This window comes from Marmota flaviventris, chromosome 11, assembly GCF_047511675.1.
Source record: "Marmota flaviventris isolate mMarFla1 chromosome 11, mMarFla1.hap1, whole genome shotgun sequence".
NCBI lineage: Eukaryota > Metazoa > Chordata > Mammalia > Rodentia > Sciuridae > Marmota > Marmota flaviventris.
The window spans coordinates 117936491-117964295 of NC_092508.1; the positions used below are offsets into that span (position 1 = coordinate 117936491).

The following is a 27805-nucleotide window of genomic DNA, read 5'->3' on the forward strand; positions in this document are numbered from 1 at the left end:
GCTACAATAGTCACATCCTATACCTCTAAGTATTGAACATTGTACAGTAAGAGAAATTTATTTCTTTATTCAGATGATACTTGATTTTGATACTCATCATCTCTATGGCTCTGTGGTTTTAAGGTCCACAGTCAGTCTTAAGAGTCCGGAGGTAGTTGGAACCATAAACTAAGGCTGTGAGAACAGAGGCTAGAGACTATCAGAAAGCTAGAGAGGGAGTGTAACAGTGTTTACTGATGAGGAAAATATTTCCAGATGTTTTCTCCCAAGTTGGATATTGCTTACATAGCAAGTATTTCAAACCACACCTGGTAGTAGATTCAGGGAGAAAATAGAGGATTGAATCTTTCTAAATAAGACACTTACTTGCCCAGGTGAAGATAGATCTGAGAGAGAAGAAAAGCTTTTATCTTACAAGAATAACATAGATGACATTTCAGTTGTGCAAACTAGAAATTCACCTTTTTTTTGTTTGTTTTTAAGACAGACACAGTACTTTTATTTATTTTTATGCTGAGGATCAAACTCAGTGCCTCACACATGCTAGGTGAGCACTCTACCACTGAGCCACAACCCCAGCCTGAAATTCACCTCTCTCTCTCTCTCTTTTTTTTTAAATCTAAGCTTGCAATTCTCTTAAAAGTCATTAGTCTAATCAGTTTAGTTATTTAATTGATTTTTTTGTTTTGTTTGAACACAATCATTATTTAGTTTGGGGAAGTGAGGAGAATATAGAGTTAAAAGTAAGGAAAGAAAAAGCTAAATTCTTTTGTTTTTTAGGTGATCCGAATAAGAAGATCAAAGATCAAATTAAGCAGATGATGGATGTCTCTCGGGTATAGTTCTTTGTAAGAGTCCCATAGTGCCTGTGAATTCTTCCTGTGCCTCACTTTTAAGAATACCTCTCTTTTCTGCAATTTTTAGACACAAACTACATCAGTAGTTGAAGAGGATCTAAAACTTTTAAAACTTAAGCTAAGAGCCTCGATGTCCACAAACTGTAATCTAGAAGGTGGGTTCTTCTTGAGAAGAAATTGCCATGTTGGAAAGACTTAAAATTTTATTGGAAAGATAAAGAATGGCTTCTTGCTTTCATGCTTCTTACTTTTCTTGGCACTACTCCCTCAAACAAGTTCTTAAGTCCTTGTACACATATAGAGATAAGCTTTTTTATCCTTTACAGACCAAATAAAGAAATTAGAAAGTAACTGCAGTTCACTACAGTCTTCTAAAGTTGGACTGGAAGAGGAATGTAAAACTCTAAGGCAGAAAGTGGAGATTTTAAATGAACTCCACCAGCAAAATGAGATGGCACTACAAAAGTAAGATTTTCATTGTTTGTTATTGTTATCACTGTGTGAACTAATAGATAATTTTATCTTTTCTTAAGATTATTTACAATTTCTTCTAGTTTGTAATAAGTAGAGATTTGTCTTTTTTCCTTTGTGTTTTGTTTCCTATAAGTTGCATTTTTCTTTCCATCATCAGTCTTAAGAGTCCTGAGGTAGTTGGAACCATAAACTAAGGCTGTGAGGACATCGTAATCAATTGTCAAATTCATATGAAGGCAGGAAGTGGTAAACTGGTATTAACAGTCACTGATGTGGAAACACCTCTCAAAGATCTAGACCCTTTCTATGATCCCACTATTTATTTTAATGACCTTTCATTGTGATCAGTTATGTAATTCTAATGTTTTGAACTTGTATCTCTAACTCTGGACCTTTAAAAATACTGAGTGATTTGGAATGACATGTTTTAGTAGAATAAAAACTTCAAAAAGGAATAATATTTACTTATTGATGGTACAAGTTTTGGACTTGAATATCTCAGATGTTCACACTAAAAATTGAACTCTGGCAAGGACCTTAGGAGTTATGATTACAGAAGTACTTGTTTGTAGTATATATTTATATATTAATCTTCTCAGTGTGGGGCTAGCTATTTTTTGAAAGTTCATTTGAAGTTTTTAATCCACAAAAATACTTGAATTCTCTAAAAATAGTTTTTTTGTGTCAGATTTTATTTGTTTGCACCTGATTTTACTCTTCGGCATATATATATATATATATTTTCTTGTAAAGCAAAAGCAAAGACAGACCTTCTTACAGACCTAACTATTTTTAGGTATTTTGACTTCTGTTGCCTAATTAATGCATTAAATATTGAAACCTTTCCATTAACTTTTCTAAAATTCTGTGATCTCCAAGCGACCTTTTTAGAATCTCAAATATTTGTTCAGGCCAGTTCTAAATGCCTGGCCTGTTTCAAAGAAACATTTCTCATTTTATCACTTTTTTTTTTTTAAAGAACACTTGTTTTCTGTGTCCCTACTAGTAATATGAATGACCTAAATGGCAATTAATTTTCTTTGTAATGCAATTAAATTGTAGCACTATTTTCCTCAACTCCTCCGAAATTCATTGTCATCATCTGTGGTTTGTACTCTTTTTAAAAACTCATCCCCGGGTACTATGTTAGTTCATGCCTGTGTCATCTTTTCTGTTCCTAACCTAGATCATCTGTCTTCATTCTCCATTTTTTATATTTTTTATATAACTTATTTCAAATTCTTAGTAGTTTTCTCTATAGCCGCTTGAGTGGACTTTCTAAAATGTAAGTCTGTCCATGTCAATATGTGCCTGTGGTTTATGAAGAATTTGCTTTCTATTTGATGACCTGTTCTTTTTTTCTTCCTTGTATCTTTTTAATAGTTTAAATATTTTTAATTATTTTCCTCATCCCCTCTGTATAAGCTTGATGTAATCATAAATTATAATGGAATTATAATTATATAATTATAATTTTATTCATCTTCTCATAATTTAAAGGCCATGGTATATATTCTGGATTTAATAAAAACCTGACATAGATTAATAGGTTTGTTATTTTTTTTTATGGGCTTTAAGTAGCTCCTGAATCAGATAACTGTTGTGGCATTGTATGTTAGTACTTCATACACTGTGAACTCCACAAGACATTCATTCAATTTATACACATATTTAAAGTTTCTGTAGTTCTGCATTCTACACTGTTTGTTTCTTATTTGAAATTATTTTCATTCTATTTGAACATTGTCCTTTAATGATAGATTTGATTAGTGTATCAAAGTAGTACAAGGATAAACAGAGAATAGTATTTTATCCACTAAATATTGCTACCTTTATAATCTGTATTAGGTTGACATGAACTTCATGATTAGAGTTAAAACCAGTTTCCATTTTTAAAGGATCTTTCTTTTGGCTACTGAATTTTGACTGTTACTTAGTTTTAGCAATTTAAAAATATCCAATTAATTACCATCTGTTTTAAATTTTTTCTTTAAGGAGTCCATTATCATTGTTGTTTGGTCTTATCCCTCCCCTAGTTCCTGTAGTCATTTCTCTGTTTTTTTAACTGTTGTATTGGGAAGTGCCTAGGTGTAGTTTTCCCCACCCCACCCACTTTTTCCTCTTGCAGTTATGTTGCTTGGGACCATTAAACATTTCTTGAATTTTCAAGTCTTTTTCTAAATGTTGATTTTACCTCATTCTCTCTTCTGATTATAATAATGCATATTAGAATTTGATTTCCCCTGCCTCCTACATTCTGGATTTACTTCTTCTGGATATTTTCTTCTGACCTGTCTTAAAAGCGCTAGGATTTATTTTACTTCCCAAATCTGCTGCTAAAATCATTCATTGAGTTTAGGATTTTAAAAAATTCAGGGTTTAAAATATTATTTTAGTTGTAGATGGACACAGTATTTTATTTTAATAGGATTTTTTTTTAAGAGAGAGAATTTTAATATTTATTTTTTAGTTTTTGGCGGACACAACATCTTTGTATGTGGTGCCGAGGATTGAACCTGGGCCGCATGCATGCCAGGCGAGCGCGCTACCGCTTGAGCCACATCCCCAGCCCGACACAATATTTTATTTATTTTATGTGGTGTTGAGGACTGATCCCAGTGCCCCACACATGTGGGGCACGTGCTTCACCCCTGAGCCACAACCCCAGTCCTATTTCAGTACTACAGCTCAAACCCAGGACCTTGAGCCATGTGCTCTACTATTGAGCTACCTCCCCAGACTCCTTGCTCTTTCGCATAAGGGACTAGGGTCTTACTGCTTTCCAAGCTATCTTTAATCTCATCATTCTGCCTCTGCCTCCTGAGTATCTTCCACTGTAGGTAGGTCACCACATCCAACTATTTCTTGGTTTTATAGTTTCTAATCCTTTGACAAAATTCATAATCTTTTTTTTCCTCTTTTGTGGTGCTGGGGTTTGAACCCAGAGCCTTGTGCATGCGAGGCAGCACTGTACCAACTAAACTATATTCCCAGCACTGAAATTCATAATCTTGACTTTACTTTTTTGACTATATAAAAAGCACAGTGATTTTAAAACATGTGCGGATAACCCCATTAGGTGGTTTCCTTTTCTGTGGGATTTTTTCTCACAGAATTTTGTCTTATGGAGTGCCTGGTCAGTTTTGATTGGCCAACATTGTTGTGATAATTATAGATGAAATTTGAGGACTAAGATGAAGTTATCTTCTTATAGAAAAGTGTTGAGGTTACTTGAGTAAGATTGTTACTTTAAACTTAGTCAGCAATTAAGATAATTCAAAAATGACTTGTCTTTTCAATGTTTCATTATTGTTCCTTTTGGATTTTTTGCCTGTTCATCACTTAAGTGTGCAGTACTTTCTAATCTAAACTCAAAGGCTAGGGCTTTTATTAAGGGTCCCTTTATTTGTAGCCCCAAACACTTTTTTTTCCCTCTAAGCCCAGGAATTTGATGAAGGCTTAGTTTAGACTCATTATATCTTTGTGTTATCTTCAATATGTGGGTGAACCTAGGAGAAAAGTACCTTAAAGTGCCAGCCTTACTTGTAATTCTGAGATTCCTTTTTCTAATGGATCTTGGCCACATACATATATCTTCACTGCCTTTTTAGCTTGGATCCCTTCAAACACAATTTTATATTCTTATAAAGATGTTTTGATTGTTCTTAGTGCTCTCAGACTAACTCTTTGATAATTGGAAACAAAATTCTCTCTGTCCTTCAAGATTCAGTTTTCTCCATATTCCTTCTTAAGCCAGTGGGGAAAATTATTATATTCCTTTAGGCATCATTTATACCTGAAACAGTGAGCTCTTTTATTCTTTAGCATCTTACAAGGTAACTAGTATATTATAGCCACTCATAAAATACTTGCTGAAGAATTAAATGAGAAGCTATATAAGAATATATAATCCCCTTTTTCTATTTGGTATCAATAATCCTTTTTTACTATAGTTCTTCTGATTTATGGAAAATTAAGTTTCAAGTTAATTATCTTTTGAATTGGAACTATGGCTAAAGTAGTACAAGGATAGCAGAAAATAGTATTTTTTAAATCATTAAATGTGGCTACCTTTGTCTCAGTAGATGAACATCTTGAGTTTCATGATCAGAGTTAAAACTTGTCAGTAGATAATACTCTGATCGTGGGTCAGTTTGGCTTCTTTTTCTGGTTGACAGACATTATCAAAACTCAGATTTGTCTTTTTGCTTAATTACAATTCTTTTGAAATAGATATCTACAGTGTGAAAAATGTTCTGTGGTTAATTGCATAGCTAAAAGACATATTCTAGAAGATTTTTTCTTTGACTGACTATATCTTTATTCTGGTGCCAGTCTTGGATTGAGAAAAGAGTTCCTCCATGACAAAGATATACTTAGTGTCCTACCCATGGCAGAAACGAGAAAAGAATTATCCCCTGCTTTATCCTAATATGTTTAATTATGTTAGGTTGATCAGTCCTGATCTTCCACATTGAAGTAAAGTGAGTTTTTGTTATCTTACACACAGGAGACTTGCCCTTGGGGCACATGTTGTTTTCACATTTATTTTATTTACTGGTAAGTAGAGAATTAAGAGGAGAAGTTAGAAAATGTAAGTGATTTACCAGAGTTTGATTTACGAAATTGCAGGTTTGAATTCCTATTTTATGTGCCTAAGCATTTTATAGAATTGTGGGAAGTGACATTCACAAAGAGAAACTTTTGATTTGATAACTGGCTTTATTTTAGGAAACTGAGTCAAGAAGAATATGAGAGACTAGAAAAAGAGCAGCGGCTGTCAGCTGCAGATGAAAAGGTGGTTTCCCCTGTAGAGGAAGTTAAAAATTACAAATGAGTTCAGTTTCTAAAGGAGGGTGTCAATGTCTAATGAACTAGTGTTAGCTTTCTTTTTAATCTTTTTTTACATTATGTAGATAGAAGAAAATAGCATGGAAGTATAAATAACGAGAGAATATGAATACATTCAATTCACACAGGAGAAAAAATAAATTCCAACTTAACAAATGAAAAATGTTAACAAAAATTTACTTATACCCAATGGGCAAGACCATAGGGAACTTGGTCAATGCAAACAGTTCTGGGGGTTTTGTATGTTGTAGTAATTCTTTAAGAAATCAGTTTGCTGTGTGATGTATCAAGACCCACAAAAGTGTGGCATTTGATAGACCTTGGAGATCTTCTATGGATATAATTTGAAAAAAAGTTTTAAGGAGGAAGATATTTCTAGCTGAATTACTTGAGAACACACTGATGAACAGTTAAGGAAATTATAATTTATCAATTCAGAATCTCTAGCAATTAAATGATAAAGAAGTTATTAGTATTAGGTTTTTATTTCATTCATTTATTTATTTTTGGTGCTTTACTACTAAGCTACATCCTTAGACCTTTTTTTCACTTTGAGAAAGGGTCTCAGTTGCATAGGTTCCCACTTAATTGCTGAGACTGACCTCGAACTTGTGATCCTCCTGCCTCAGCTTCCCAATCATTGGGATTACTGGCATGTGGCATTGCACCTGGCCTGTAGTATTAGTTTTGATCACACTGGATTCATATAACTATAGAAATGTTTTTCTTATGTATGATAAAGTCTTTAAAAGTATAGCTGATGGAATAAAGGGAAAATGGTCAGAATGTTTCAAATTTTATTCAATTGTTGTAATTCTTAGGCGGAGAATTGAAGAGATGGAAGAAAAATTACAGAAAACTGAGCGCTCATTTAAAAACCAGGTAGTAATTAATACTGTCCTGTAGTTGCAGAATTCTTTGATATCTAATACAGACAATTATAGGCTATTATAATGAGTCCCTAAAAACATTTTTTTTAATGTGTTGTCTTTTTCAGATTGCTATGCAAGAGAAGAAAGTTCATGATAATTGGGTAAGATTTTTTCCCCCTTTTCTTTATTTTGTGCATAGCCTACCACAACTGAATTTGAATATTTTCTCTTTGATAGCTCAAAGCTCATTCTGCAGAAAGAGCTGTAGCTGAAGAGAAAAGGGAAGTTGCTAATTTGAGACAGAAGTATGTGATTTTGGTACCTTACTATATGTTTTATAGTGTTTTAAGATTATGCTAGATATTATCTATGATAGATTGCTGTTTCATAATTTAGCCCATTCTTTCTCAATATTCAAGACTATTGGAAATGGCCCAAAAGATGGCAATGCGGCAAGAAGAACCTGTGATTGTAAAACCAATGCCTGGAAGACCAAATTTACAAAATCCTCCTCGGAGAGGTAGGGAGCACTTTGTAAAAGGAGCTATTTTATTTCTTGGTGCAGAATTATGTAAATTACTTTTTATTTCTGTGTGTAATGGTTATGAAATAATCTGAATGATTTGCTAAAGCGGGAGGTGGGGGTTGGTGTCAGGGAGAAGGCTGCCTTAAAGTAGTAACACGGCATTGTTGTCTTTAGGTCCCCTGAGCCAGAATGGCTCTTTTGGTCCATCCCCCGTGAGTGGTGGAGAATGTTCCCCTCCACTGACAGCAGAGCCAGCTGGGAGACCTCCTTCTGCTATCCTTAATCGAAGAGATATGCCTATAAATGGATTTGGTGAGCATTCACATGTTGCTGTATAGTAAACTGCTTCAAGGTTTTGGTTTTTTTTCCCTTTTGAATATTCTAATGAAAACATAGAATTTGGGCCTGTACAATATATAGAAGATAATTTCTTACTTTATCTTAGTGAATGTTTTCTGTAAAATCTGTTCTAGAATAGAAAACATTTTTTTTTTTTTCCTGGAGGTCCCTGTATTGTTTTTTTTTTTTTTTCTTTTAAATTTTACACTGTGAAGTGTAAACCTTTGTCTTTAAATTAAATCTCTATGATGTTCCTTTCCCAAATATTATAAAAGTAGCCTTAAACTTTATGTATCATACATATTTCCAATATGAAATACTGAGTCTTATTTCCAATTCTAAATAGGACTGTAGTCTTGGTAAGATTGGAATTCAGGTTATACAGATTAAAGAAAAGCCAGCCTACACATACTTCAAGTCTATAGCTTAAAGTTTAGGACCAGTACTTATTAATCTGCTGTTCTATCAACCCAAGGCAGTTCTTCATTTTATTTAAGTCTCTTCATAAATTGTGATTTACTATTGGGCAACCCATTTTTAAAAATATTTTTAATTGTAGATGGACATGATATCTTTATTTTTTAAATGTGGTGCTGAGAATCAAACCCAGTGCCTCACACATGCTAGGCAAACACTCTACAACTGAGCTACGACCCCAACCCCTGGGCAACCCATTTTTAATGTTGCTTTCTAGTTATTGTTGAACCCTGACCTGTCCACCAGTGGTTGATTTCTTCTGAAAAATACATACAAGGGCTCTGATCTTTCTTTCCCAAGGGTCAATGGATGGACCTTTACCTCGTACTCAATGGTCTTCTGAGGCATCTGGGAAACCCGTTGCCTCTGGTAAAGGGACCAAGTAATTTCAAAGAATCTGTAATTGTGGATGCAGGATTTTTATTCTTTTCATGTTAGAATAAGTCTGAATCCATTCTTTGATCTCTAACAGACCCAGGATGTGGTCCAGCTCACATGAACAGCAGCTCCAGAAGTTCTTCTCCAGCTAAGGTGACAGATGAGGGCAAGGTAAGTTCTGTAGTTACTGTGAATCATGTGGTCGTGCAGGAACATGTAGCTTTCCTACAGTACTTGCTCTTTGCTTTATCCTTCTTTGTGTTCTATTTGTACTATCCCATTTGTTTTTTAAAAAGCAAACTGTTCCCCAAGAACCTGAGACCCCCTCAGTTTCCACCAGTACTTCTTTGACTGAGCATCCAGTTGGAGTAAGTACTTAGAGGTTGAGAACTGAATTGGGTTTTATTCTGTGCATTTCTGGGAAGGATATTCAGAGCATGACACTGATCTTGTTTGCTTTAAAACTGCATGCAATATTGAGCTTACTTTTCTCCTTAACTTGGGAATGTTGCTTAAGTGTGTACAACTATAATGAACTACAGAATGTGAAAAGTTATCACTCTATATGGTGTTTTGTGTTGAATGTTCTAAGGCGAAGTAAATTCATTATAAAAATTATATAATTCATCATTTTTATTTTTGTTTGGAAGAATGCTATTTAAGAATTCCTCCATTGTGCAAACCCTATTTTGAGTGATTTGAATTAGATTGGTATCAGATTTTCTGAAAGTGACATACTGTTTCAGTGAAACAATGATAATCTGAGATGACCTCTTGAGCCAGTCCCAAGCAATGGTCTCATTTGTTCACATAAGTACATTCTCTTGTAACTGTGTTGCTATTATATCTGGTAGGTCTTCTGCAGCTCTATAATAAAATAAATTTTTAATTGTTCAGTTTCAAACCCACTACTCATAGGACATGATAAATCAATATCTCAAATGGTGTACAGTAAATGAAAGTAAATATTAAAGCCTTGTCTTCCTTGGAAATTTGTGTATATAGCACTGTGTTGGAAAATACTTCTCAAGTGCCAGTGTATATATATTCCAGGAATATACATCTCTGGAGAAATCTAAGGGCAGCTTAGATAAGATCCCAAACCCCTTTGTAGTAGAAGATTTAAAAGAGAGCAAAGACCCGTTGTTAGGAGTAGAGGTGGGAAAAGCATGGCTTGGAGGCAAACCTTGGGATTGAGTTCCTTTAATATGCAGTGTGGCCTTCAACAAATTACGATATTCCATTTGCTTTTGTTCCCTCTTACTTAAAACAAGACAGTCTACTTAAAGATCTCAGAGGTTGAATAATATATGAAAGACTTACTGACGATACTCTGAATAGTAGCTATTATTAGATGGGTAGAGAATGCATGTTTCATTTTATTCTGTTCATTCTTAATATGGAAGTAATGAGCTATTGTGATGAAAGGGAAGTGATGGGGAGGGGGGACTCCCTTTGATATAGATTGTAGTGAATACAGCATGACATACTGGTCAGAAATCACCTCTGTTAATAACCTCTGCCAGTCCTCTTGCCTTTCCATTTCCTGTGCAGATATAATCAGTAACAAACTGCTCCCTCTTGTGGCATCCTTCTAACTTCTGTAAGCTGTCAGTGGGAATACACAGGAGGGGTGGGGAGAGTTTTGTTGCACTGATGGTGTTCTCTGGACAGATGCTTGTTTTGGGTTTTAGCTTTTATCGGTGTTGGTACTTTGTCTTAATACATAGGAATTTTAAAACTTTTAACTGCTTTCAAATCTTAAATTGCAGGTTAATATGGCTATGAAAGGGCCCCCTCCTTTCTCAGGGGTACCCTTCATGGGCCCCCCGATGGGACCCCCTATGGGACGGCCTCCACCACCTCCCATTTGGTATGGACCGCCACTTCAGTTCCATGGGCCTTTTGGGCCTCGGCCAATTCCTCCACCATTTGGTATGATGATCTGAACAGTAGTGATTGACTTATAAATCACATTCATCTTTCATTTCTATTGCTTGCTAAAACAGTTGGTTGCTATCTCAGGTCTTAACAATGAAAGGATGAAGCTGAGTACATTTTAACTTTTCCTCCAGTTTTCTGGAACATATGGGACACTACATAATCTTATACTGAGATAGGCAATAGCTATCTCTCATAGATAAGGATAAGGGGCTATATACAGAAAAGCAAGAAATATTACTTCTGCAGATGTTTGTTGAAAATCTGTTGCTATGCACTGCAATGGATGGAAAGGTGGATGAGACACATGCCATAACTTAAAATTTTGTCACAGATATGAAAATCCTATAACATAAAGTTTGTAATCACCCATAATGGAAGCATAAGCAGTAGGTTATAGAATATAGAAAAGGAAAAGTCAAACCCTCCTTACCTTGAGAAAAGTCAGAGGGAAGTGTTAAAGAGGAGGATTTAACAGTGACCTAATAAATGTTGCTGATTTAATTAGGTGGCTGTGGAAGGCCTTTTCCAGGAGGGCATGCACCTTGATTCTGATGGCATGTGTAAAGTCCATGCTGAAATACTTCATGAATTTTTAATGGATACAGTAATAAATAGTGGGATTTCCTTTTATCAAAATTTCTTTGATGTAGTAAAGTTCTTATTTCATAATCTATCATCTTGTCATGGTAAATTAGTACTTCCAAATATAAATGGAGCTCTTGTGAGATAGAAATAATTCTGCAATTATATAGTAGGGAAAGAAAAAAGACAAGCCTGGAGCTAGGTAGAGCCATGTTTAAATCCTTAATATGTTGCTTCATGGCTGGTTGGCCAAAGGCTATAACCTAAACTTGTTCCATCTCAGTTTGCCTCATCTGGCAAGTCAGGATGTTCACCAGTTGATGTTCTAGGCTTGGGAGAAATTAAAGACTATATTAACATACTTGAAATCACCCTAGTTCAGAAATTTCTGGGTATTTACATAACTTCCTTTTTATTTTCCAGGTCCTGGTATGCGTCCACCAATAGGCTTCAGAGAATATGCACCAGGTGTTCCACCTGGAAAACGGGATTTGCCTTTTGAACCTCGTGGTTTTTTTCCAGGACCCGCACCATTTAGACCTTTAGGCTCATTTGGCCCAAGAGAGTACTTCATTCCTGGTGCCCCATTACCACCTCCAACTCATGGTCCCCAAGACTATGGGCCACCACCTGTTGCAAAAGACTTAATGCCTTCAGGCTTTAAAGATGAACCTCCACCTACACCTGATTCTCAGAGTAGTGAGGGCTGTTCACAGGCCTTAAAACTGGGCCCATAAAATTAACCTCTGACACTTAGTCAGAAAGTGGATTATGAACTATTCATTGTGTTAAAGGATTATTGGCTTCAAAATATAAAAGTTTATTTTAAATGGTTTGTGTTTTTAGAATGAAGCTGCCTTGGCGCAGTACACATTTTGAGCCAAAATATTTTCCCCCTAAATATCCCCCACTTAAGCTAGAGTATCCTTCCAACTTTAAAACGTGCAATAAGGAATACCTTTGTTTTAGTTAATATAGCATATACAATTGCTAAATGATTTAGAATGTCATAATTATGGACATTTCCTGTGGAAATGCTTTAAGAACATGTATTTCCATTATCCTATTTTTAGTGTATTCCAGTTGATAGAGAAATGGTGTTTTATAAGCTTGATTTTTCTCTTCCAATATCTGGTCACAGAGACTGTTATGCTAAAAATGTTTACTCAAAGATCATAAACTTCATTTTCCTTCTTGCTGAAGTTCTTTGTTGTAATAGTTCATGAAAAATTGTTTATTAATATTTCCCAAGTGTCTTTTGATTCATTGGATCGTCATGAGACTTTGTGCCATTGGGGAAGCATGTAAACTCACTCTCAGAACTGAAGATGGTGACTTGGCAGCATATTCCCTGTTGCTCACTGTTAAGGAGGCTGGACCTTGGTCAACTGTGAACTTCTACAGAGGATTTCTTTTACTTGTGAGAAGTCTTGTGGCTCTATTTTTGTAGCACATTCATGTACTTTTTTCTAACCATTGTCCATGTGAGAATGGTTTTCTGAGAATGAGTTTACATTAGTAGCAAGAGTTGTTTGACCTGAAGTTCTACTGCTTTTGCCATTATTGCATTATAACAGTAAAATATAAGGTGGTATGTTGTGTCTATAAAAAATAAGGAAATTTCTTTTTAAAAATGTACACACACACTCTTCTCTTTCCCATACCTTGCCACTGATTTTCAAGGAATATGATAAAAAAAATTAGAAAAGTATAATCCTCTGAGAAAGAATGAATGAAACTCTTAAGGCTTATAATGTCTTTAATTAGCAAATATGGGCTGAATTAAATTCTTTTTTTTTTTGATAGATACTCAAATATATTTTATTTAAAAATCAATTAAAGCAAGTCCTGAATCTGTAACTACTGTCTTTAAAACAATGTTTCTAAGAACTAGCTCTCCAGAGCTGTAATTTTAATTACGGCAATTTTAACAGTACATTTTAAGAGGTTTAAGATTTAAATAAAATTATAAAAGCCTGGTACTTTTGTTTACTGCTAGACCATATTCTTCCATTCTTTTAAGTTCTAGGAAGTAATAGGATTGTTGAAACCTACAACATAACATATCATTGTTCTTTTTATGTCCCCTAAGTATTCTGAAAATAGGGGCAAAAGCTTCAGTTTGAAACAAAATCTCTGTGAAACAAAATCTCTAAACTACTGAAGAATTCAATCTACATAACCTCCATTTAATATCAGAAGCAGCAGCTGTGTGTAAGAGGAAAACCATATAATAGCTTATGCCATTTTTAACCATGTAAAATAAAATTTAAGTCACAAATACCAATTTTGAACGTATCTTTCAACCTCTACAGGACACAAGGCAATGCTGAAGTTACTATAACTTCTAATTTTAAAATAGCATTTAAATAAAGGTGATGTCAGTTAGGAAGATAGATTTTCAAGGAAAGGCAGATTTATTTTTTTTATTCAAAGCAACAGTAGTTTTCCCTCTAAAGCCTTTTTTGTATTTATTCTATTAGTAAGCTATAATGTGTTCTACGTAGTTTATCTGAGCAGTTCTGAACCCACCCATAGTTGCCTCTCCTTACATCCATGTGATTGTACCACTTCTGTAGCAAAGCCCAAGGTAGCTGCCCATATACAGGTTGTGTAGAGAATACTGTCCCTTGATTCAATTATACTTTTGTATCTCAAAAGTTTTAGAAGTCCTCTCCAGAAAATTGTGTTTGAGTTTAGTTACTAAAATCATTTCATTTGTGAAGCAGTAGTGTTTCAACCTGAAAGTATTACTGCTATACTTGTAATTATTGTCCAGTGACTCATCCCCTCCCACACTAGAAAGTAAATTTAAACAACTAATTTGTGAGATACAGATTGTTTTGTGTTAATTGCTTCAAGATAAAATCACCTTTTTTTTGGGGGGGGGGGAGGTTTGGTCATTCAGGTCTGAATTAAAGCTAAGCTGATGACAATGTTCAATTTAAGTTCATTTAATGCTGATGAAAGACATTCATACAAAGCATCCTTTTTTTTCATATAATCCCATTCTTTGGTGGCAGCTGGGGTTGTGGCTCAGTGGTAGAGTACTTGCCTAGCACAGGCAAGGCCCTGGGTTTAATCCTCAGCACCACATAAATAAATAGAGGTTAAAAAAAATAAAGCATTCTTATGTGAAGGATGCTAAATGTTTCTTCATATAAATTTTCACTTTGAGGGGCTGGGGTTGTGTGTGAGGCACTGGGTTTGATCCTCAGCACCACATATAAATATAAAGGTACTGTGTCCATCTACAACCAAAAAAAAAAGGTTCTTTTTTTTATTATCACTTTGATATACATGTTTTATAGTCTATGAGAAAACAAAGAACAATGTATCAGTTTTGCTACATTTTAATAGTAGATTTTAAGGGAGCAACATCAAACATCAGTAACATCAAACAAAAAGGTACTGAGTACTCCACAGGGTACAGAGTGCTGCCCAAGCACCTTGGAAAGTTTACGTGACATGGAGAAGATGAGGCCCTTCTCTTGAGAAGTTTACAGTCTGGAAATTTTGACTACTCAGAGTTTCAGTTGAGTGAACATTTTATTAAGGCAAATTCTTCATTTCCTAGAACTACTGTAGACTGAACTATTTTTGCATTTGTGAAATTAACCCAATCCAGATGAAAGACTAATTTTGGCCGAGAATTCTTTCAGGCTCATATTTATTAATATTCATCTAGTAAACAAAATTGACCTAACAGACAACTGAAAAATTAAAGACTAGATCTCTTGAAATGCAAGGGCTAAAACAACTGTTATTCATTTTAAAAAGCAAACGGATGGTATCATTAGGGTTTACACTAGTTTAAAAATAGGCCAAGTATTGCATTCCCTTCATGCATTGTTCATTTAAAACAGTGAATATTAAAATACATGGGTTCTACATGTAACCCACAAAAAAGCTCCTCACAAATCTTTATGTTCTGTGTATCAAATATCCACCTCATGTACTATGAAAGTTTTATTTATGTCTCATCATTAAGTTAAAAGTAATGTAAATAGTGAAATTATAATAGGCTAATGACCTGCATATTTTCATATGAATATCAATATATCTAAATAGGAAATAAATGTCAGTTGTATCTACCTATATTATAAAAAATAGAATATCTTTCCAGATTTTGCATACTCATCACTTTATAAAGACAAGGTATGCAGGTTTTAAGGTTTCACAATCAGTTGTCAGAAAAACAGCAGTTGTTCCTGCAGTATCTCATTAGCATCTGACTCAATTATTTTTAGATGACATGATTTAGAAGACGTAAACCCACCCCAAAATTTGTAATTATTCTGAGAGAGATGGTTTTACTGTTAACCCTAGAAACAGTAGCAATGTGATGTAGAACAACTAATCAACATGACTAAAAATATGCTCACTTTCAGAAATACAATCTGGTCATCTGGAAAAAAGTCACAGCTACAACCTAGAGAACACTCCCATATAAGATATTGATCTGGTCAAGGCACACTATTTCTAAGTAGAACTATCAGATGAGGGTGAATTTAGGCCAGCTCTAAGGAACAGCCTATAAGACAGACCATAACTGATCCAATTTCCTTTCAAAGCAATCTGGTACTATCCTACCCACTTCAATTCAAAAGTTTGAAGTTAATTCAAATCAAAAGACCATATTGGAGCAAAAGTGAGCAAATGTGTAAACTCCAGCACATTCTTATTGCTCTATTAAGTTTGAAGATGAGCATACCTACCACAGCAGTATTGTTCCAGGAAGCAGGGTAGGAACAGTGGTAAATTAGGAAACAGACTATTAATTGCACAATTAATTGAAAATAAAAACATGTTTCAAAATCTACAATAAACCTGTATCCAAAGGAGTCATAACAATGAGGTGCTGGACTTTAGTTCTGTGGTACAGCTTTGCAATGGACTCACTGGCCTATAGGTACGGCTTACTTCCTGCCTCCTGAAGGATGAATATGCTACACAGAGCTATGATGATTTCTACTGAGTGGTAAAATTCACAGAAATTCCACATTACTCATGTCAGAATCATTCCTTGTGCAAAGTTTGATGTAGATGAAGATAAAGTGGTTTCTTGGTCAATAACTGCAATTTCTTTTAAAGTCAGTGGGTTTCTTGTATCTGTAACCACAATAGAAAGATCATTGTTTAAAATACTTTGATGATTGATCTACTCCAATGTTACATTCTAGATAAGAGGGACTAAGAAGAAACATGAATTAGTAACCATTAAAACAGTAAGAATCCTATATGTATATCACTTACAGTTCTATTACAATTGGCCCAGGTTTAATCTCATCCATCTCCATGAAAGCAAAACACTTGGTGCTGATAAAACTTTTTTTAGGCTTGTAGTGTTTGAATTCAAAGAAGATAGCTGCACCTAAGGAATTAAAACAAACCACATAAGCCAGAGACCACACATTTCTTACGTGTCACCAGAAGCCTATGATTTTACAAATTAACGTGTCAAACAGTCTGATGACACAACTGTTGATAACTCACTGTGGCTGTCACTCCAAGCTCTTCTACCATGTCTGAGTGACATTTCTCCATATCATTTAATTCTACAAAGTACAACAAAATTGTATAGCAAGAATGTAAGTTATGTACACAGGTAGAATCATAAACTACCAAAGAATATAAAATATTAAATACCACAAGAAAAACAGAAGTTACTTAAGTATCAGCAGTACCTATAGAAATGGTTTCAATAAGCACCTATATTAGATAGAATAGAAATTTAAAAGAGTTCCTTTAAAAAAAAATTCTAGCTTACATCATTTCTCTCCCTCCTGAAACCACCAAGCCCAGATTGTCCTTTCCATATTCTTACAAACTAACTGCCAGTTATAGTATCTTTTTACCCAATGCATCTTATTGAAAGAAAAAAAATAATAATTCTTTAACTGTTAGAAAGTAATCATTAGGTTCCTAAAAGGACTTAAGGTAATTATTAGGGACCCTGCTTCCTTAACTCTGTATTATGAGAAAAACTTCCCTATCAAATAATATTTAACCACATTATTACACAACTAGATAATGCAACTGCTAATTCTCATATTTAAAAAAAAATGTTGATTTGACTTTCTTTAAGTCAATATTCATAACTATGTGACGTAAGATCTTGTGTTAAGTATACTATGAACACAAACCCAGATAAGTACTGTGTCCTTAAGAAGTCAGTAACTGATAATTACAAACCTTTGGTTAATTTTTCAATATGCTTCTGGAGCTCAATGTCCACATTAAAATGAACATATGTATCTTCTTTTCTTGAAGCCACAGGAGTATCTTGCACAGGAGTTAAATCTATGCCATTCAGATCTGGAGAAACAAATAAGTTTCTGCTTATGAGCATTCACATATACAGACGGAAAATCTAGAAACTGAAAAGGTTACAGTTCCTAAAGAGGCATGGAAGGAGCTGAGAGGAGATTCTCAGGCTAAGAGATTCCTATTTGGTGTGAGCAAGTATGTGAGAGTTGTTGAAGTTCATGGGGTATGTGGAGAGAAATGAATATAGACTGGATAGGAGACCTCATGAAGGGGACAAGGAAGCCTTTACATGGCCAAGTGGACAAAACTTGATCTTCATAGTGAAGTGGTAAAAAGAACAAACATGTTTTCTTTAGGGAATAGCCCACTATATTTTTTATGCAAAAAAAAAAAAAAAAAAAAAAAATCTGGAGTATATAATTTGCCACAATGGAGCTCTGCCACCAATTTCTAACTTTGATCAAGTATATGGCTTATTTAGAAAAGCCTTTAAACCTAACCTTATCATAATTTCCCTGTTAAGAACCAAAAATGGATGAGAACAGCCAACAAAAACCCTTTTGTTAATGAATAATTTTTCATATATATTATCTAAATTCTGGTTATACTGTTTACAACATACCCTGAATTTACAACAACCAGATGGTACATTATATATAGTGTTAATTTTCCGGGTATGAAAATTCAGTTTAATCAAATTCAACATGGACTCATTTAATAACTCCTCAGTGTTTACGTGTTATTCATTTATGTGTCTCAAAAAGCTCAAAAACAATTTAGTACATTTAATAATTAAAAAATATTTACATAAAAATATTTCAGTTTAACATATGCAAAGGTAATTTAACATTTACAACATCATTAAATATTTTTGTGTTTTAAGTATACTTTCTGAATGAGTATGCAGTTTTACAAATGGCCTATCAAATAATATAAATATTTCCCAGTACACTATATATTTGATAACTGGTAACATCGGCATTTAAAAGTGTACCAGTATTAGTGCTGTGGATTATGTTCTTTAAATAAATGTTTTTCTTTGTGGTCATATTTTTCTTTTAATTAGCACTAGTGAACCCATGGATCTGACTTTATTTCTGCAATTGATAAAAGTTTCTCCATTTAATTTCAGCACCGATCTGTTCCTTTGGTGCAAAACTACAGATTAAAATAAGCTATTTGTACTAACTATAGTTATTTCTATAAAATGGTATAATTTATTCCTTAATCACATCATCATCCCACGGGATTGCATTCAGGGCATGGATGTTATGGGCGCACCCTACTTCCCTGTCCCCTGATTTTCATCTGCCTCTGTAGGACTCACCTATGTAGATACCTCAGTAGCACAGGAAGAAGAGGGGCTGAAGCAGGAGAGATGGGAAAACAGGATATGGGGCTTTGTGTAGAAAACTACACACCCATGGAAGGTGAGGGGTACTATTGTTAATCTACATCCTGAAGGCTGTAGCTGCTGTTAAGGACAATGTGTATGTTTAGTCCACACGTTAGATGGAATCTGAAGAGCAAAAATCTATACAAACTCAAAAGCAAAAGTGAGTGTGTAAGTAGGAAATATTTTTTGTAAGTCTTTCAGAACTATGTTCTGTTATGATCTTTTCTAGGATTTTGCATCATTATAGAATGCATTAAAGTAAGTTGTCACATATACAAGACCATCCCCTGTCAAAAACTTTGTCCCATATGAGAAAAAACATAATGCAATTTGCCAGTTATTTACCCTTTACACTAACTGTAATATAGGGATCGATGCACTGTCCAGCATCTTTCAGACCAATTTTCTCAATCCTGATAGTGAGTAATGTCATTCCCGGTTCTGATGGCAACCTTGGTAATAAAGTACCTGGCAACAGAGAAACCTCAATAATAAGTTAGCTCCACCAATAATTCAGAGTAAATACTTTGACAAACAGAAGATGTAGCCTACCTCTTAAGAACTAGCTAGGCATTATGTATTTTTATTTCCAAAATTCATGAACATCTGATGTTATACTTTTTTAGAAAAATATTTAATTTTACACATAATATATCTGCATTTCCCAAGCATACAATCACCTTTAAGCAGAAAATAATAATTTCTATAATAATAATAGTGTATAGTATGTATAATAAAAGTTTGTTAAAACATCACTTGAGGAAGCCCAATTATACATAATGGTATAATACACTCACATAATATTTATATTCCATATGTACTTCTATATTATACTCAGCATCTTAATATGAAGTGGTAGAACAAAGACAAGAAAAGCTTTTAAAATACTTGTTATACTGTCCTAAATCTGAGACATTTAATATCAGAGTTGATCAATACATTCTTTCCTTTAGTTACTCCTAATAAAGAAAATAATTTACAATTTGATATTTATGTTTCAATTTAACTATATAGTCTAACATCTATTCTTCATTCTATTTTGTATGATTTATTCTCTCAGAAATTAGTACTATACAGACTGCCATATAAAAGGGCCATTTGCATAACTGAAAATTTTCCCCAAACCAACTAAAAATTTTAAAACTAAAAACCCACCCAGAACAACATGACAACATTCACCCACCAAGAACATATGAAGGAAGAAATCAACTGTTCAGTATGTTCCCTTTTTTGAAACTACCAATAGAGAACAGATGCAAATAAGCTGATTTTAATCAAGTATGTATACAGAACCTCAAAATACACTTAACAAAAGATTTTGGTTGATGTTTTTCAAGTTTCTATTCAACAATGTGTTATGCTACTTTTAATGATGAGTTATTTGATATACATGAAGCAATCAACACACTACATTTGAAAATACACATTTGATTGATGGCAAGTGTGGCTTGAGGAAATTTTGGGAGGTGATGGGAATGTTCTGAACTTGTATAGTGATGACAGATGCAAAACTCTATAGAGGTGTCAAAAATCAATGAATTTTATACTTACAGAAGGGAAATGTTATGATATGCAAATTATACCTCAACAGTGCTGTTAAAAATGTATTACTTTTAATTTAAACAAATATGAAGACAATACAGACAAATGCAAGAATGGGAAGGCCTGGAGGCTGCATTCCACTGTTGCATTAACAAACCTAAATGGGCTCAGGCTGATATCATTAAATATATACATAATACCTTTTATGCATCTTCTTTGATTGACAAATTAGGGTACTTTTAGAAGAGGGGCTTGTACCTGGACATCTGGGATGAACTTCAGAGAGTTAAGAAACACCTCTGAGATTTTATGAAAAATGTGAATATGTATACATTTATATTTATATATATATACATATTCACATGTATGTATATCATATGTGAATTTTTCTGCAGAAAAGTTCATTCTATTATGTAGTACATGGCTGTATAAATATGCTACAGTTTATGTACACATTCTTGTGTTAGATATTTGAATTACTTCAAGTGTTTGGATATAGTTAACAAGGCTATTATAAATACTCTTCTGAACATCTTCTGGTGCCCATAAGCACCCATTTCTGAAACAGAGGAATCACTAAGTCACCTGGCATATTACCTCCATACCTACTATGTAACGACAATCCATTCCCCAAGGTGGTTGTGCCAATTTTTATTCCTAGCCCAAGTGCAGTAGTGTTCCCATTGCTCCACATCCTCACTAGGTACTGTTTTCTCAGATTCTTCATGTTAGCCAATTTTGGTATAAAGAGATCAATCATTTTAATCTGCATTCCTCTGAAGATTAATAAGGTTGAGCACCTTTTCGAATAAATCAAATATATGATTTCCTCTTTTCTGAAGTGTGTTCAATTATTTTGCTCGATTTTTTATTGAGATGTCTATCTTATTGAGCTGTAGGAGGTCTCTATTATTTTGTTGGACAAATATTTTACAAGTAGCTTCTTAGCAGTTTTCCTTTATAAAGACTTTTTGTTGAAGTAGAGCATATACATTTTAAAATGTACAAATTGGAGATCCGGGCTGACTGATCCGTGCGGCCCGCCACGCGGCTACAGACGGCGGGGCACCACCAAGAAGCGACCAGCAAGCAGGGAGAAACGTTGCTTCAGATTCTGTGGAATCCTGCCGGCTGAGCCCCCACTAAGCCCCGGGCTGAGTTCGGGATTTCAGACGGGGAAGGAAGCGATACAGGTCTATCCCCCACAACGGAAACTCCACCAAGGAAACCAGCAGCCACCATGTTGGAGAGCTGAAGTAACCACTGCCACTCTCTGACAGATTGTAACAATAAAACAGGTGTGTGTTACTCAGCTCAGCTCCCATACAGCGGTGAATTCGCATAAAATCTCTCCTAGGCTTTCTGGGGGTGGGATTATCAGAGCAAGCCTGCATAAAGACTCGGGGAAAACTAGAGACACCTGACCTTCAACTCCCCCTCCCATTAGTGGCGAAAACGAAACCTGTCTAGCCAGCGCTGGGGGAGGGGCAAGCGGAAAAAATCAAAACAATAGAGTGCTGGGGTTCCCAATAGACACCCTCCACACCCAGCAAACGGCAGGCCCAGAGTACAGTTTGACTGCCGAGAGGCATCACTCAGGGGAAATCTGGTCTAGCAGGAGAAACCAGGACTAGCAGGAGAAACCAGGGAACTAGAGGCCAGGCCCTAGAGACTGGGCGGCTGGAGACCGCACGCCCACTGGCGACAGTCCACCCGCTGCCCCTGCGACTGGGCGGCTGGAGACCGCACGCCTGCCAGCAACCGGGAGCTGAAACCAACCAGAGACAGTCCAGTCCCACTCCCCCATTCAGACACCCCGGCAAGGAGCCTGGGGCCAGCCATAGCAGAGAGGTGACATCACTGGAGCTCGGCCATTGGAATTCCTTCCCAGTGGATTCCACTTTAGCAGGCATAGTCTACCAACACAAAGGAGAGACAACAGAGATATACAAAACCAAAACAAATCTATATAAGAGAGCAGAAACACACAGCAATCAAATAGAGCTGGAAAGTAACGTGAACATCATGAAAAAACAAGGGAAAAAAGGAGTACAAACAATGCAGGACAACTTAATTCTACAGGAGGACCTAGAAGCATCAGAAACAGGGATAGGGAAAGAAATCAAGGCATACCTAACTCAGATGGAAAGGAATATTAGAGAAGACATGAGGCAGCAAGTCCAAGCAATAAAAGTATATTTTGAAAATGAATTAAACAAACAAATTCAAATGGCAAAGAATGAGCTTTACCAGGAGATAGAGATCTTTAAAAAAATCAAACAGTAATCCTAGAAATGCAGGAAACTATAAACCAAATTAAAAACTCAAATGAGAATATTACAAATAGACTATATCAAGTAGAAGTCAGAACATCAGATAATGAAGACAAAGTTTATCAACTTGAAAAGAATATAGTCAACACAGAAAAGATGCTTAAATCCCACGAGCAATCTATTCAAGAGATATGGGATGTCATAAAAAAACCAAATTTGAGAGTCATCGGGATAGAAGAAGGCATAGAGATTCAAACCAAAGGAATGGACAACATATTAAATGAAATAATTCTAGAAAACTTCCCAGAGATGAAAGATGGAATGGATTGCCAAATCCTGGAAGCCTACAGGACCCCAAACATTCAAAACCGTAATAGACCAACTCCAAGACATATAATTATGAAGATAGCCAACATACAGAACAAAGAGAGAATATTAAAAGCTACGAGAAAAAGGAGGCAGATTACATTCAGGGGTAAAACAATTAGGTTTAGGACTGATTTTTCATCACAGACTTTGAAAGCGAGAAGATCCTGGAACAATGTATTTCAAACGCTGAAAAATAATGGATTCCAACCAAGAATACTGTATCCAGAAAAATTAAGCTTCAGATTTGACAATGAAATTAAAATCTTTCACGATAAACAAAAGCTAAAAAAATTCGCAGCCAGAAAACCAGCACAGCAAAGCATTTTGAGCAAAATACTACAAGAAGAGGAATTGAAAAATAGTGCCCAAAACTAACAGTGGGAGGTATCTCAGTAAAGGGGGAGAAAAATAACCAAAGAGGAAAAACTAGCCAAACTAAAATAAATAAATAAATAAACATGACTGGAAGTACAAACCATATTTCAATTGTAACCTTAAATGTTAATGGCTTAAATTCACCAATCAAGAGACATAGGCTAGTAACCTGGATTAAAAAAAACAAATCCAACAATATGCTGCCTTCAGGAGACTCATATGATAGGAAAAGACATACACAGGCTGAAGGTGAAAGGTTGGGAAAAATCATACCACTCACATGGCCCTCGGAAGCAAGCAGGAGTGGCCATACTCATATCGAATAAAATCAACTTCAAACCAAGTTAATCAAAAGGGATGAAGAAGGACACTATATACTGTTAAAAGGAACCATCCACCATCAAGACATAACAATTATCAATTTGTATGCACCAAACAATGGTGCTGCAACGTTCATAAAACAAACTCTCCTCAAGTTCAAGAGTCAAATAGACCACAACACAATAATTATGGGGGCCTTCAACACTCCACTCTCGCCATTGGACAGATCCTCTAGACAAAAGCGGAACAAAGAAACTATAAAACTCAATAACGCAATCAATAACCTAGACTTAACCGACATATATAGAATATATCAACCATCATCAAGTGGATACACATTCTTCTCAGCAGCACATGGATCCTACTCAAAGATAAACCATATATTATGCCATAGGGCGACTCTCAGTAAATATAAAGGTGTGGAGATAATATCATGCACCATATCTGATCATAATGGAATGAAACTGGAAATCAATGATAAAAGAAGGAAGGAAAAATCCTACATCACATGGAAAATGAACAATATGCTACTGAATGATCAATGGGTTACAGAAGACATAAAGGAGGAAATAAAAAAAATTCTTAGAGACAAATGACAATACAGACACAACATACCGGAATCTATGGGACACAATGAAAGCAGTTTTAAGAGGGAAATTCATTTCTTGGAGTTCTTTCCTCAAAAAAAGAAAAAAACCAACAAATAAATGAACTCACACTACACCTCAAAAACCTAGAAAAGGAAGAGCAAAACAACAGCAAATGTAGTAGAAGACAAAAAATAATTAAAATTAGAGCAGAAATCAACAAAATTGAAACAAAAAAAAAAAAAAAACCATTGATAAAACTAAAAGTTGGTTCTTTGAAAAAATAAATAAGATCGACAGGCCCTTAGCCATGCTAATGAAGAGAAGAAGAGAGAGAACTCAAATTACTAACATATGGGATGAAAAAGGCAATATCACAACAGACAATACAGAAATACAGAAGATAATTAGAAAGTATTTTGAAACCCTATATTCCAATAAAATACAAGATAGTGAAGATATCGATAAATTTCTTAAGTCATACGATCTGCCCAGATTGAGTCAGGAAGACACACACAATTTAAACAGACCAATAACAAAGGAATAAATAGAAGAAGCCATCAAAAGACTACCAACCAAAAAAAGCTGAGTTCTACAAAACCTTCAAAGAAGAATTAATACCAATACTTTTCAAGCTATTTCAAGAAATAGAAAAAGAAGGAGCTCTTCCAAATTCATTCTATGAGGCCAACGTCACCCTGATCCCAAAACCAGACAAAGACACTTCAAAGAAAGAAAACTACATACCAATCTCTCTAATGAACTTGGATGCAAAAATTCTCAATAAAATCCTGGTGAATCGAATACAAAAGCATATCAAAAAAATTGTGCACCATGATCAAGTAGGATTCATCCCTGGGATGCAAGGCTGGTTCAATATATGGAAATCAATAAATGCTATTCACCACATCAATAGACTTAAAGACAAGAACCATATGATCATCTTGATAGATGCAGAAAAAGCATTCGACAAAGTACAGCATCCCTTTATGTTCAAAACACTAGAAAAATTAGGGATAGCAGGAACTTACCTCAACATTGTAAAAGCTATATATGCTAAACCTCAGGCTAGCATCATCCTATATGGAGAAAAACTGAAGGCATTCCCTCTAAAATCTTGAACAAGACAGGGATGCCCTCTATCACCACTTCTATTCAATTTAGTTCTTGAAATACTAGCCAGAGAAATTAGACAGACAAAAGAAATTAAAGGCATAAAAATAGGAAAAGAAGAACTTAAATTATCGCTATTTGCGGATGACATGATAATATATTTAACAGACCCCAACGGGTCTACAAAGAAACTGCTAGAGTTAATAAATGAATTCAGCAAAGTGGCAGAATATAAAATCAACACACATAAATCAAAGGTATTCCTGTATATCAGCAACAAAACTTCTGAAATGGAAATGAGGAAAACCACTCCATTCACAATATCCTCAAAGAAAATAAGATACTTGGGAATCAACCTAACAAAAGAGGTGAAAGATTTATATAATGAAAACTACAGAACCCTAAAGAGAGAGATAGAAGAAGATCTTAGAAGATGGAAAAATGTACCCTGTTCATGGATAGGCAGAACTAACATCATCAAAATGGCGATATTACCCAAAGTTCTCTATAGGTTTAATGCAATGCCAATCAAAATCCCAATGGCATTTCTTGTAGAAATAGATAAAGCAATCATGAAATTCATATGGAAAAATAAAAGACCCAGAATAGCAAAAGCAATTCTAAGCAGGAAGTGTGAATCTGGAGGTATAGTGATACCAGAGTTCAAACTGTACTACAAAGCAATAGTAACAAAAACAGCATGGTAATGGTACCAAAACAGGCAGGTGGACCAATGGTACAGAATAGAGGACACAGAAACCAATCCACAAAATTACAACTTTCTTATATTTGATAAAGGGTCCAAAAACATGCAATGGAGGAAGGGTAGCATCTTCAACAAATGGTGCTGGGAAAATTGGAAATCCATATGCAACAAAATGAAACTGAATCCCTTTCTCTCGCCATGCACAAAAGTTAACTCAAAATGGATCAAGGAGATAGATATCAAATCAGAGACACTGCGTCTGATAGAAGAAAAAGTTGGCTACGATCTACATACTGTGGGGTCGGGCTCCAAATTCCTTAAGAGGATGCCCATAGCCCAAGAGTTAATAACAAGAATAAACAAATGGGACTTACTTAAACTAAAAAGTTTTTTTCTCAGCAAGAGAAACAATAAGAGAGGTAAATAGAGAGCCTACATCCTGGGAACAAATTTTTACCCCTCACTTCAGATAGAGCCCTAATATCCAGAGTATACAAAGAACTCAAAAAATTAAACAATAAGATAACAAATAACCCAATCAACAAATGGGCCAAGGACCTGAACAGACACTTCACAGAGGAGGACATACAATCAATCAACAAGTACATGAAAAAATGCTCACCATCTCTAGCAGTCAGAGAAATGCAAATCAAAACCACCCTAAGATACCATCTCACTCCAGTAAGATTGGCAGCCATTATGAAGTCAAACAACAACAAGTGCTGGCGAGGATGTGGGGAAAAGGGTACACTTGTACACTGCTGGTGGGACTGCAAATTGGTGCAGCCAATTTGGAAAGCAGTATGGAGATTTCTTGGAAAGCTGGGAATGGAGCCACCATTTGACCCAGCTATTCCCCTTCTCGGTCTATTCCCTAAAGACCTAAAAAGAGCATGCTACAGGGACACTGCTACATCGATGTTCATAGCAGCACAATTCACAATAGCAAGACTGTGGAACCAACCTAGATGCCCTTCAATAGATGAATGGATAAAAAAATGCGGCATTTATACACAATGGAGTATTATGCAGCACTGAAAAATGACAAAATCATAGAATTTGCAGGGAAATGGATGGCATTAGAGCAGATTATGCTAAGCGAAGCTAGCCAATCCCTAAAAAACAAATGCCAAATGTCTTCTTTGATATAAAGAGAGCAACTAAGAACAGAACAGGGAGGAAGAGCATGAGGAAAAGATTAACATTAAACAAAGACGAGTGGGGGGAGAGAAAGGGAGAGAGAAGGGAAAGCATATGGAAATGGTAGGAGACCCTCAATGTTACACAAAATTACATATAAGAGGTTGTGAGGGGAAAGGGGAGGGAACAAGGGAGAGAATTGAACAACATTAGATGAGGTAGAGAGCGAAGATGGGAGGGGAGGGGAGGGTGGATATAGGGGATAGGAAAAGTAGCAGAATACAACAGTCACTAATATGCCATTATGTAAAAATGTGAGTGTGTAACCGATGTGATTCTGCAATTTGTGTTTGGGGTAAAAATGGGAGTTCATTACCAAATTGAGTCAAATGTATGAAAGATGATATATCATG

The 27805-nt window shown here is 35.2% G+C and overlaps 1 protein-coding gene and 1 pseudogene across 1 annotated transcript in view; one reads left to right on the forward strand and one right to left on the reverse strand.

The window, feature by feature from the left end:
• The window catches only part of LOC139707678 (transport and Golgi organization protein 1 homolog), a 47786-nt gene extending 34203 nt beyond the window's left edge, over window positions 1–13583 (forward strand). The window contains exons 11-21 of the mRNA XM_071619320.1: window positions 781–836; window positions 925–1012; window positions 1184–1322; window positions 7004–7064; window positions 7180–7215; window positions 7292–7359; window positions 7474–7574; window positions 7755–7892; window positions 8869–8945; window positions 10547–10709; window positions 11724–13583. Of these exons, the coding sequence (XP_071475421.1) occupies window positions 781–836; window positions 925–1012; window positions 1184–1322; window positions 7004–7064; window positions 7180–7215; window positions 7292–7359; window positions 7474–7574; window positions 7755–7892; window positions 8869–8945; window positions 10547–10709; window positions 11724–12037 (1241 nt within the window). The 3' untranslated portion in view covers window positions 12038–13583. The remainder of the gene's footprint in view (window positions 1–780; window positions 837–924; window positions 1013–1183; window positions 1323–7003; window positions 7065–7179; window positions 7216–7291; window positions 7360–7473; window positions 7575–7754; window positions 7893–8868; window positions 8946–10546; window positions 10710–11723) is intronic.
• Window positions 13584–16108: 2525 nt separating this feature from the next.
• On the reverse strand, window positions 16109–22350 carry LOC139707679 (axin interactor, dorsalization-associated protein-like; annotated as a pseudogene).
• Between the last annotated feature and the right edge of the window lie 5455 nt (window positions 22351–27805).